Below are 12122 nucleotides of genomic sequence, written 5' to 3' on the forward strand. Positions count from 1 at the left end.
AAATCTATACTGGAGTCATCAGACAGGTGACATTGAGAGCTTTGAGGCAGACGGACTCATCATGGTGTGGGTGTGGATGGAAAGGAAGCCCAGAGTCTTGGTTTCCTTCAATATGGAGAGGTCAGAGAGATGAGGAGGAAAGCAGCAAAGAAACAGCTGGAGCAGCCAGAAAGGCAGGCAGACAACCAGGCCAGGGACGGTCCTGGGAGCCAGGAGGAAGGAGGCTCAGAGTTGGAGACAATGATCAAATGTGTCCAAAGCTGATAAGTGAGTGAGATGACATGGAGAAATGACCAGTGGCTTTGCTGCCAGCGATGTCATCCATGTCCTTGATAGGAGTACATCCTGTGGAGTTCTGGGGGCAAAAACATCAACAGAGGGGATTCAAAGAGAATAGCAGCAGAGACATTTGCAAGTGTAGACAATCCATACCGAAGCTTTGCTCAGAAATGAAGGAGAGAAACGGTGCTGTCCGAGAGGAAACTGGCATCAAGAGAGGCGTTTTTAAATAATGGGATAAAAAATAATAAGCTTGAATGCTAACAGGAATGATCCGGGAGAAAGAAGAAATGGATGATGCCATAGAGATGGCGGCGTGATGACAGTCGGTTCACCCACTGTGACCGGGAGAAGGCTGAGTGTGTGGGCCTACATGCAGGGAGGTGGCAGACAGAGCGGTGGGAGCCTGCAGGCATTCTCTTCCAGTTGCAACAACTTTCTCAATGAAACTGGAAGCCAGGTCACCAACAAAAAGTGAGCTCGTGGGAGGTGAAGAAGAAAGTGTGACGGAATCCTCCAGGAGAGTCCAAGAATGAATGCACTACGATGTGTAGCTTGCATGGAAGCCAGCAGTGACTCTTTTACCTCCTATCTAGTAAAGCCCCACGCCAGCCCCATGAAGCGGGGCCTATTATGTGCCTCATTTACAGATGAGGAAATTAAAGCACAGAGTGGTCAAGAAACTTGTCCTTCATCACACAGTAAGAAAGTAGGAGAGCCAGGATTTGAACCCAGGTGGTCTGGCTCTGGGGCCAAATGCTTAATGACTAGGTTAGCGTGACTCAGTTAAACCTATAAAAGCCTGTCACGGAACTGAACTACCTAGAATTAGGGTTGACATAACATTTGTGGTGCAACCACTGCGTGTCGAGTTCTGTGCTAGATGCCTTCACCGCTCCTTGCAGACATGGTTCTCATCAACCCATTTTACCACTGAGGACACTGAGGCCCAGAGAGATTCAGTCACTTGTTAAAAACTGCAGAGCGAGGAAGTGGAAGAACTGAGTTTTGACCCCATGTTGGTCTGATTCCCAAACCCACACCCTGTACAGAATGCCACAGAACCATTATCCCATGGGAGAGGGTCTCCCCATGGAAAGCCAACCTACTAGCTACCTACCTGGGAACCCTCCCTAGATCAGGCCGAGGTCACTTGGCACCTTCATCCTGAGCAGGTGGAGAACTTACCATGCGGTCGGTGGAGCAGGAAACATGTCAAGGACGGTAAGTTTTGGGGGACGCTGCTTGTCTGACTGACCATTTTTGGATGCCTCATCCATGTGGTGAGGAGGAGAGCTTAGAGGTAGATGGCGAGAGTCTTGGAATTTTCTTTTTTTTTTTTTTGTAATCAAAGCTCTAGCCTTCTATCGTAAGAGCACTCATTCTACTTATGCAAGCATTTCCAAAAAAACCTCTTCTTAAGAAAGAGTGTTCAGAATGTATCATCTACACGGAGCAGCCACCACTTCCTCAAATGCAAGGAAGCAGACAGTTAACAAAAAAAAAAAAAAAAAAAAAGGGCCGAGAGGCAGCCGTTGTTTATGAGGACCTCTCCTCAGAGAGGCCTGAGATTCTCTCAACCAGGGGCTTTGCTTCCCACGAGGCAGAGCGAAGTGGCAACTGGGATATTTCTGGTAAAACTGAAAGCAAGAGAAGCAGGGTGCACACTTCACGAGGTACCAGCCCCCGGGGCTGTGGGTGGGGTTTGGTGGAGGTTTGGGTACCATCCCCCAAGTCACAGATGATTGGACCTTTCATCTGAGAGAAAGGAGGACACACGCTGGCAAATCAACCTCAAACCCAAGACTGCCCGTGAAGCAATCTGAAAGGAGAAAACACACACACACCAGCCACAGGGAAGGCTTGGGAAGGCGGGCCGGACTGAGGCACACGCACCGCTTCAGCAGCTGCTCACCAGAACCGGAAGCAAAATGTCCCTGAAATTGCCAAGAAACTGGGATTTCAACCTGAAAGGAGAGGCTGGGAAAATAGGTACGGTCCATGTCTTTTTGTTGCCTTTGTGGTTCTTCTACTTAAGCACCCACCATTTGCATGTTGGTCTGCAGGGAGAATAGTTTACCTAAAAATGGATCTTGGCAAATCTGGGTTTGGGGGGAAATTTGCATTCAAGTTGATAGGTTGGGTCAACGTTTCCAAATGCCGGGAGGGAGTTCTCTTTTGTTTGGGGGTGGCAGTGGAATGGAGCTGCCTGGTGTGTGGGATCTGGGTTACTTTGGATGGGTTAAAGCTACAGATCGCACACAAAACTGTGAGTTTTTCTCTATCATGGAAGGATTATTTCCCTCCTGTGTGGACACTTATCCATATTTGGAGTGGATTTTGATCAGAGCCCAGATAGTGGTCTTTGAAGTGCTTGCTCTGCGATCAAAGTCAAGGTAGCTTGTTCCATGAGCCCGCTGGGTCTTCTAGGTCCTCTCCGCAGGCTCGGGGCTGAGACTTGCAGCAAAAGGAAACAATGTAGACAAGACAGCGACATGGAGACTTGTGAAGGGAAAATAAAGACAATTTTAGTTAAAGGGACAAGATGGAAGGGAATTCTTAGCTAGAGAAGTTGAAAAAGAGCAATGCATTTTAGATTAATTATCTTAAGGGACGCTGGCATGTTTTCTGAATCCTCTGACCTTTAAACCACACCTCTTTTCATTAATGATAGTGACACCCTGACTTCCATCTGTTATATAATTATTATTATGTGTTTCTTTAAGTGGGTTTCTTCTACTATTAAATTGATCACAGTAATTTAGGTAGAGCAATTGGGCCAAAAATGATGCCCCCGTGTTTTGTTCTTCTACCCATATGGTGAGATAACTTCCTTGGTATTAGACGAGTGTTAAGTCTAAACCTTGGCTTGGAACAAGGTTTAGACTTTGGCTTCTAATGGTGGTTAACGTGTTGCTAAAATAAATGATCCATTGCCAAGTCACATAATGGAATGTTAATATGTAGGCCCGAGAAAGGATTTGAAAGAAAACTGAGAGTGATCAGAGAAGCCATTTATCTTGGTAACCAGGGAAGGTTAGTCCTAATCAAGCCAGGAGTCATGTCATGCCGATGTCGGTTCAGAGAGTAGCTAGCATGTATATGTCTTACATCCGCAAGAGATTCTTCTCCTAACCAATGCATTTGGCTGATTTACATTCTGTTATATGTCATAAAAAATTGTTTTTAGAAGTAAAACTTCTATGGTTCTGTTCCGTGTGAGTGTCCTGCTTCTGGTTACATGGGGTCATTCTACCCTTTCGCCATCTGTGTTTGACAGGTCTTACTTGCCTTCTGTTTAAAAATGGGAAATGTGAGACAAGGAATGATTAGATGATTAATTGATTAAAGAGTTAAATTTTTTTCAGGGTTATAGGAAATTATGTTAGCTCTCAGGTGTGCATATTCTCAGGCCTGGGATTCGGTTGGGCAGGTTTTATGTTTTCTACGAATGTTCCTTAAATCATGGTCCCATGGGTAGCCTGTATCATAGTCACCTAAAGTGCTTGCTCAAAATAAAGATTCCTGAGCACCATCCTGACTTATGAACTCAGGATCTCTGGAGGGAGGCCCAAGCATCTGCAGTTTAACAAGCACTCACCTCTCCATCCCACCGGATGCAGTCTTGCTGTAGAGGCTATGGTTGAAGTGAGAAGATCCTGAGAGTTACCATTCATCTAGAATAGAGCACAGTGCCTGGTCCTAGTGGGCCCACAATGAATGTTTGTTGACTGAATCAATGACTGATTACCAGCAGAAGATATCATTTAGTACCATTTAATAAAAATAATTGTATAATGAAATAGAAAGGAGCCCTTGTCATTATCCATGCCATGCACTACAGTCGGAATACCTTTCATGAGTGTCCCATCAATGGGAATTCAGGTTAGAAGCTGAGGCCTCCAAGGGGAGAGAGTCCCTGAATCATAGGACCTCCAGTCCCCTCTCCAGAGCCCTGTGTCCAGGTGGGGCAAAAGTAGGTATACAGTTGTGAGTATGTGAAACACAGAGTTTATTCTTGGATTATTATTTATTGTATTATTTTCCATACCAACAACTATAAACCTACTTTTGCCCCACCCTGTATGTCAAAGAAACTCACCTCTGTTATGAAGATGTGTGGAGCTGGGAGTCATGTCAGGGAAGCCAATGACCTGTGGTTTTTCCAGCCTGGGCTATTGAGGGGGGATCAGGGTTTCTCAGCCTGGACACTATGGGTATTTTGGTCTGGGTAGTTCTTAGTGGTGGGGGCTGACCTGTGCATGATAACACATTAGCAGCATCGTTGGCTTCCACCCACTGGATGATAATAGCATCCCTTCCTCCCTACCACCACTGGTTGTGACAACCAGACATGTCTCCAGACATGGCTAGACATCTGGGGAGGGACACCTTCCCTAGTTGAGAACCACTGGAGGAGATGATCACCAAAACGGTGTGACTTTAAGGGGCTGGAACCCAAATATTACCTCATGATTCGCTGTCTAGGTAAATTTTCAAGAGGCTCTTAGCAAGATAGAACTTCAGGGGCAAGGGCAGTAGCCCGCAGAAGATGCCAGGCTCTGCACTTGCTTAGGAAAATAGCAAGAAACGGACCCATTATGTGGCCCAGAAAAGGGCCCCAGCCTTTTCTTTTTTTGGCGATCCGTGCTTCCAGTTCCCCCTAAATCTTGTGGGTGCTGAGCCAGGGCTGCTGTGAAAGTGAAAGTGTCTGAGAGTGGGGGAGGGACTCTCCACTGGACTCCCATCTCAGAGATCTGGGGAGGGCCCGCTGGACGGCAGAGCTTCCCGGCGACCACCACCACGGACCTGGCATGGGTGGGAGAAACTGACCCTGGCTACCCTGCCTGTGACCCATTGATCCCGGTGGAGGCTGGAAGAAAGGCAAATGCAGAACCAACAAACTTCACTTGAGGTGGCTCCAAAGGCACACATTTCTTCTTTTGCCTCTTTGTCACTCATTTTAGTCCAACAATGAAAATCGTGACAACCTTCCACTGCTTTCTCACACTGTTACTCAAAAACTCTGACTCTTTCACATGTCTTCCTATCTCCATTGTAAGCCCTGAACGGTGGGTTCAGGGACATAGCATCCTTTCTTGCACTGTCCGGGGGTCTGACATCCAGTGCTTTGCATGGAGGCGCTCTATTGAGAGGGTATTGACCACACGGGGAAAGCCCCCTGCTGTCCTGTGGGTTGGGAGTGTTTAGTTGGAAGATTGCTGGGTGAATGTCGGGACCACCCACATTGTATCCAGTCACAGGCACATCTTTTTTTTTTCTTTTTTCTTTTTTCTCAGTTCCCCCAGCCAAAGTAGGGCAGAACAGGCCCTAGAGAGCATGTGACTCTGAGATACGTAATGAAAGTGACTGTGAGGGGGGTTGTTTAAACTTTTCTTCCCTCTGAAATTTAATGTTGGGAAAAAAAATTCAGAAACAAACAAACAAAAAAATCATTATTCTAGTCTCCAAAAGGTAAAGTGAATAATGACAACAGTGGTGGGTTTTTCTCCACTTTATTTTTTTCCATCTGATAAATCATAATTTGTCTGATATCGGGTCTAGTTCTGTCCCTTAGAAAATCAGAGTAAAGGGAATGAAAACTTTTGTACTTAAGACCTTCATAACTAGACCAGTTTATAAAACCATATGGCTTTATTCAATGCAGGTAATTATTCTTATTAAAAGAAGTCATATTTGAAAGTGTGCTTTTAGATAGATGTATCGATAGATACATAGATACACAGAGGTAGAATTAAATATATAAAGCAGTACTATGAATCAATAAAAAATGATAAAAAAAATTAACAAACAACATGATTGGGTATTTTTTAGATAGGAATCCTATATAATAAAAGCCTAATATGCTAAGTGTCTGGATATCCAGTCGGCTGTTCAACCAATCAAAGCGTAATATGCTAATGATATGCTAAGGCTGCTCAACCACTCACTATGACACTCTGACCGGTAGGTTAGCTTGCTGCTGGGGTCCAGCCGATGGGGACTGAGCAAGATGGACTGGACATGCCCTGGAACCCTCCTGTGGTCCCTCCCCTGCTGGCCAACCTCCCTGGCCCCATCCTGCACCAGTGGGGTATCTTGGCTTGCTCTTTACCCTCTTGCAATCCGGGACCCCTCGGGGGATGTCAGAGAGCCGGTTTTGGCCCAATCCCACAGGCCAGGCCGAGGTGTGCACTGGGCCTCTAGTAATACAATAAACATAGAACTATTCCACCCAGCCCATAGTGAGCTGGTCTGTTTGGCTTTCAGCATTGTGAAACTTACAATGTGCTAACCTGGTCTGGCCTGGGTTCTGGACCAAATGTTGTCCATTTGCTGTGGCTGAAGCCACTGCAATTCCTGAGCAGCTCCCGGTCCCTGATGGATAAAGGTCTCCACACCTGCAAGCAGCACCCAGGACAAGAACATGCCTTCCTCAGATAGTGAACACGGACACAGAGGAGTTCCTCTTAAGGTCCATACCTGTCTTTATTCCTGTTCAAGTAAAAATGTCTGTCCCTATGTTGCCATTGACTTACCTTTAGGCATAAACTCAGTTCTTTCCAAAAGGCGCATGCCTCTGACTGTCCAGGTCGAGAGCCTCCTGGCCACCTGGGGGACAGGGACTGATGTTACCCTAAACATCAGGAGAGAGAGGGCCAACTTGAGTGATGATAGGAAGTCAAAATCCTGTTTGCTGATCCCTCATGGTCAAAGTACAGATACACTGGGGTCGGCAGAGATGAGCTCAGTGGCTCTCAGTGCATGTATCTCTGACAAAGGGTCTAGAGTGAGATGTGGCATGGCCCTGGCCTGGTAAACACAGCTGTGAGTGCCTCCCCCACATGGTAGTCTGCCGTCTCTGGTCTACAGTTTATAAAGCATGTGCACAGAGCGTCTATTGGGAGAACTATGGAGACACCTCCCGTCCCCTTTAGAGCTGGAGCATGGCCCTTCGAGTAGCCAATGCCCGCTATGGGGGTTGAAAGATCCTAGCACTAACCGAGAAGAATAAGTTGGTGATGGTGGTTCCTTCACACACTTGAAAGAAAAGAAGTGTAACCTCTCATGGGGCAGCACTGTGCTTGGCTACTTGGACACAAGAGAAGGGAGTGTGTAAAGAGCTGAAGTGAAACCCAACTGTGGCTACAGCAAGTGAGACAAAAGTGCAGCGTGGAGAGCCAGGAAAATACCACGGGAGACCCACAGGGAGCCCAGGTCAATCAGAGTGATTCCATCCAGGGGATGGTCCGTAAATTTTGTAGACTCCCCCGAGGGGAACTGAGATATGGAAGTTACAAAGACAGAAAATATATTTCTTGTCATATGCTTTACTCATCACCATTTTTCTCCTTGTAAACATTTCCCCCTGCTTTGGACACCATTTAAAAAACAAAAAAATCATCTTACAAGCAAAGAGGCATTCCTGCTAGCTGTTTCTGCAGGGCTCATTGGCTAGTGGGGGGACCTGGGGGGCGGGGGCAGAAAACTTACAAGACATCTAGACAAGCACTGGGCTGAGAGCAGCCGTGGGAGCCGCAGGACGGAGCCTATGGACAGGAGCTGGTCCTGCCACCATTCTTCCCATCACGGCCATTTCTTTTCTTTAAGACTTAGACATGTATGTTCTTCAGTGAGTCTAGGATTTGCCATTTTTCTCACACTGGTTTTCCTGTACACAGTCTCTGTTTCTCCAGAGAAGAAAAAACTTTGTAACTTTGTATAGCTCCTCCTTGTGGAGGGATTAAACCCTAAATCCTATGACCTGGCCTTGCTCACCCTCCCAACCTGTCTCTTCCCACACCAGCCCCCTCAGGCACACACACACACTCGCATGCCAGACCTCAGTCACTAAGTAGTGTCTCTTTCAGTTCTCTGTTCTTTCTCATCTGCCTGGAGCCCTCTCTACTCAGGGCTCCCTTACGACCACCCAATTCCTACCTGTGATTTAGCCACAAGTGTGGACATCTTGTCCTTGGGGAGTCCCTAAGTCTGCAAATCACTGGAAGGAAAGTATCATTATCCTTCCTCAAGTCGTTTAAACAGAGAGGCTCATAACTCTAGAGACTGTGGACTTCCTTTGAGGTGAGCTCAATGAACGCTCCTGAACTTTCACGATATGAGTCGACCTGCCAACAGATGGCTTGGTTTTCAACAAAGAAGTTTGTCCTTAGCCAGTAATATCTAACACCAGCGCTCTAGGCCCTTCCTGGAGAGAATAAACTCGAATTGCCTGTAAAAAGCTGCACTGACAAGATTGTCTAAGGCACAAATTGCCCATTGGCTCTTCTTGATGGGAGTGTGGGAGGGGAGGAGGTGTGTGGCACAAAAAGAGAGCCTGAGCTTGGGACCCTTCTGCTACTTTGCAGTGAATCCCAAGGGCAAGTTGCTTAGCTTAATTATTCAATGGAATTCATAATACGTATGTTGAGAGGAAGAAAATATTTCATGCCCATAACATACGTTAGGCGTTCAGCAAACATGTGTTTCCTTTTTAATAGATAATCTCATTTCCAACCTCAGATCAAACTACATGATCTTGATACTCGCACAGTATGGGTTCATTGAGTTATACTTTAATGTTACACCCCCATTTTTTAGCCATTACTGCAATTAGTGATTTAATGGCATTTGTTTCTGAGTGTGCTGCAAACATGAGAACAAGGAATGGACAATGCCAGCCACTCTCCTGTGTGTGGCTCTATGTGAGAAAATTTGTTGAGAATTCAGTGCTCAGAAGTACTATGTGTCCTTTGAGGGACTGCCATGTTTCCTCCTTTGTGGTAAGACAGTTGTGCAATTTATCGTGTTTCTTATTTTGTCTTGGCTCCCAGGAAACTCAGAGTTAAACGGAAGCTCAGATCTAAATTGACGCTCAATCACAACATATTTTCCTTTGTCTTTGAAATATATTTATGTCTTGATTGTAAATAAGATTTCTATTTAAATATGAAAACCCCATAAAATCTTTTACTTTAAGAAGAGCATGGAAGTATAGGCATATCAGTATCCACAACTCCTCAGATATCCTGTGGGTAGATGTCATACTTATTAGTAACAAGCAGACATTACAATTTTCAGTTCATAAATCAAAACACAGTTCTATGAGCACTCATATTCTTTCCCTGGAGTTGCACAAAACAATGGTATCTTTAGTACACTGAGGCTGATCATTTCATTCATTCATTCATTCATAAAGCATCTCTTTGCTCACCTCTATATGATGGATCCATTTCAAGGAGCATCCTCAATGTTGAACTTCTCATTCTGACAGCACTCCCTCACTCACACCTCTATCTTTCTAAAGAAAAAGTGTTTTTCAACTTTGGTGCCTCCACATATTCTCCATAAGCTTTGAGGTGTCTGGCACCAGAACTGTGACTAGCTCAGGTGACAACTGCTTCACTTCCTTACTTCCTCCCTCAGCTGCTCATCCCCCCTCCCCAAATGTGTACACACAGATCTTAGTTCCAGAGAGGGCTGGAAATACTCTACTGCTGGATCTCTGGCCTATGGCTTCTGAACCATTTATATGCTTCCTTGTTGGTTTGGGAGTTTCAAAGTGAAAGAAGAAGTGCTACAGTATAAAGATTTTGAGACTGATGCAGAATATTTCCTCAATATTTTAAAATAATTTTATAAATTTAACAAAAAGAATTTTCTGACAAAGTCTGAACTAGCTACAATAAAATGATCCAGTTACACATAATATGGTATTAGAAAGCTAGCTTTGGAGTCAAACTGCCTAAATTTGAATCCCACTATCACTAATTACTAGCTATGTGACCTTCATCTTTAGCTTCTTCATCTGTATAATGGGCACATCTGTAATATGGTTATTGTGAGGATTAAAGGAGATGATCTTTGTCAAACACTTCCTATAAAAGCACCATTGGTATGTGTTTCATAAACATCAGTTGTCATCATAGCACCACTATGGGCATTGCTACAATGTAGGCATGATATTAACTCCTCCTAACCAAGCCATTGGTGAAAGCCACAGCCAACAGTGCTAGAGTTTGGCTTGTCTTACTCCAGTTTAGTTCTTCTTTCTTTTCTTTAGAGAAATAGTGTTTACAACATCTGCTGATCCACTTTCCTGGCCCACAGCCACCCTGCTGGTCTGTGGTTGATGGGCCATGTCTTGCTTCTACTCCTCTTACCTCCAATGTTTGAATGTGCTGTCCTTAATGCATACAATTGTATCAATCATGTTTATGTAGCTACTAGTGGCCTGGTGCACGAAATTCATGCATGGGGGGGAGGGGGTGTCCCTCAGCCTGGCCTGCACCCTCTCCAATCTGGGTCCCTCTTGCAATCCGGGACTGCTGGCTCCTAACCACTCACCTGCCTGCCTCCCTGATCACCACTAACCATGCTGCCTGCCAGCCTGCTCGCTCCCAACTGCCCCCCTGGAGGCCTGCTCACCCCCAACTGCTTCGCCCCACCCCTGCTGGCCTGATCACCCCCAACTGCCTTCCCCTCCTGGCCTTATCGCCCTAACCACCTCTGCCTTGGCTCTGCCACCATGGCTTTGTCCAGAAGGACACTCAGAAGGTCTCCCAGTCTAATTAGCATATTACCCTTTTATTAGTATATATATCAGTTTCCTCCTTGTTTTTCTTTCTTCTCTCTCTCTCTCTCTGTCTCTATTTCTTTTTGGTCATTTCATTCCTAAGTCAGTAAAGCGCCTGAGCTGTGCCTTCCCAATAGAGTAATGAGGAGCTCCTGGTAAGTTTCCTGCAGAATGCTGGCTGTAGAGACGCCACGGTCTCTGAGCTATTGCGGTGGGAGCAGTTCCTCCAGCTTCCCTTACTTTGGGCAGGAAAAGAGTGAATGTGGGCTGTGCGCTGCCTGGAAGACCCTCCATTACTGAGTCGCCACTTCCTCCAGAGCTGCTAACGTCCCCCGCTGTCCCGTGGACCTCTGACCGCTGGAGTGAAGCTGAATGTTGATTGTCTGGGTCTCCCTGGTGCCAATGTTTAATGTCTGTGATCACTTACATGTGGGTTACAGCAGCAGCCGCCGACTTTTTCTGATTTACTGTAGGAGTCCTGGACATGGCCTACTCTTCATTTTCAGGCCCTTATTTTTAGATATAATTGTGAGAAAACAGCAGGACCTTCAAAATGAGACTCGTCTTCCTTGGCCCCAGTTTCTGCTTTGCTACTCAAGGGTTCTTGTGATTGTATTCTTCCTCTCTCACCATCCTCCTGCATTTTATTCTATTCACTTGGTCATTTAGAATCCAGAAATCCACAGCTAGTGGGTGAGAAATCTCACCAAACACACAACCCAACGTTATGATAATAATAGGTACAGAGCACAGTTGTCACCCCAGCTCTCAGCCACGGTCCTTGTGCTCCGTTCTGAGACCATCCTGCCTTCCCTTCATGTGGCACTGATCCCTTTCTGAGCCATTCTCAGTCCTCCGGCACAGCTAGGGTGACAACCCATTCCAATTTGTCTCCGAGTCAGGGGTTTCCAAGATATGAGACACTCAATATAAAAACCAGGAAAGTCACCCCGGCCCTAGTGCTCTATATCTGAGAAAACCAGATATTTTGAGAAAATAATGCCATCATTGTGATAGGTGCTCTGTATATCTACTGAATTAAATTTCCAGTGAGGTCACACAGTTTAAGGTGAAAAAAAAATAGAGTGCAATTATGGGGAAACTTTTAAACCTTAAATTGTGGGTTTTTTTAAACCCCAAGTCAGAAGTTCTTTCTTTCGATATATATATATATATATATATATATATATATATATATATATATATAAATTGATTGATTTCAGAGAGGAAGGGAGAGGGAAATAGAAACATCAATGATGAGATAGAA

At 45.4% G+C, this 12122-nt stretch overlaps 1 protein-coding gene across 1 annotated transcript in view; it reads left to right on the plus strand.

Moving 5' to 3' along the window:
• The first annotated feature begins 1803 nt into the window (after positions 1 to 1803).
• ARHGAP25 (Rho GTPase activating protein 25) overlaps positions 1804 to 12122 on the plus strand; it is a 77622-nt gene continuing 67303 nt past the window's right edge. Inside the window, exon 1 of the mRNA XM_008147512.3 lies at positions 1804 to 2271. Within this exon, the coding sequence (XP_008145734.2) occupies positions 2211 to 2271 (61 nt within the window). The 5' untranslated portion in view covers positions 1804 to 2210. The remainder of the gene's footprint in view (positions 2272 to 12122) is intronic.

The sequence above is a fragment of the Eptesicus fuscus genome, chromosome 16 (genome assembly GCF_027574615.1).
Source record: "Eptesicus fuscus isolate TK198812 chromosome 16, DD_ASM_mEF_20220401, whole genome shotgun sequence".
NCBI classification, from domain to species: Eukaryota; Metazoa; Chordata; class Mammalia; order Chiroptera; family Vespertilionidae; genus Eptesicus; species Eptesicus fuscus.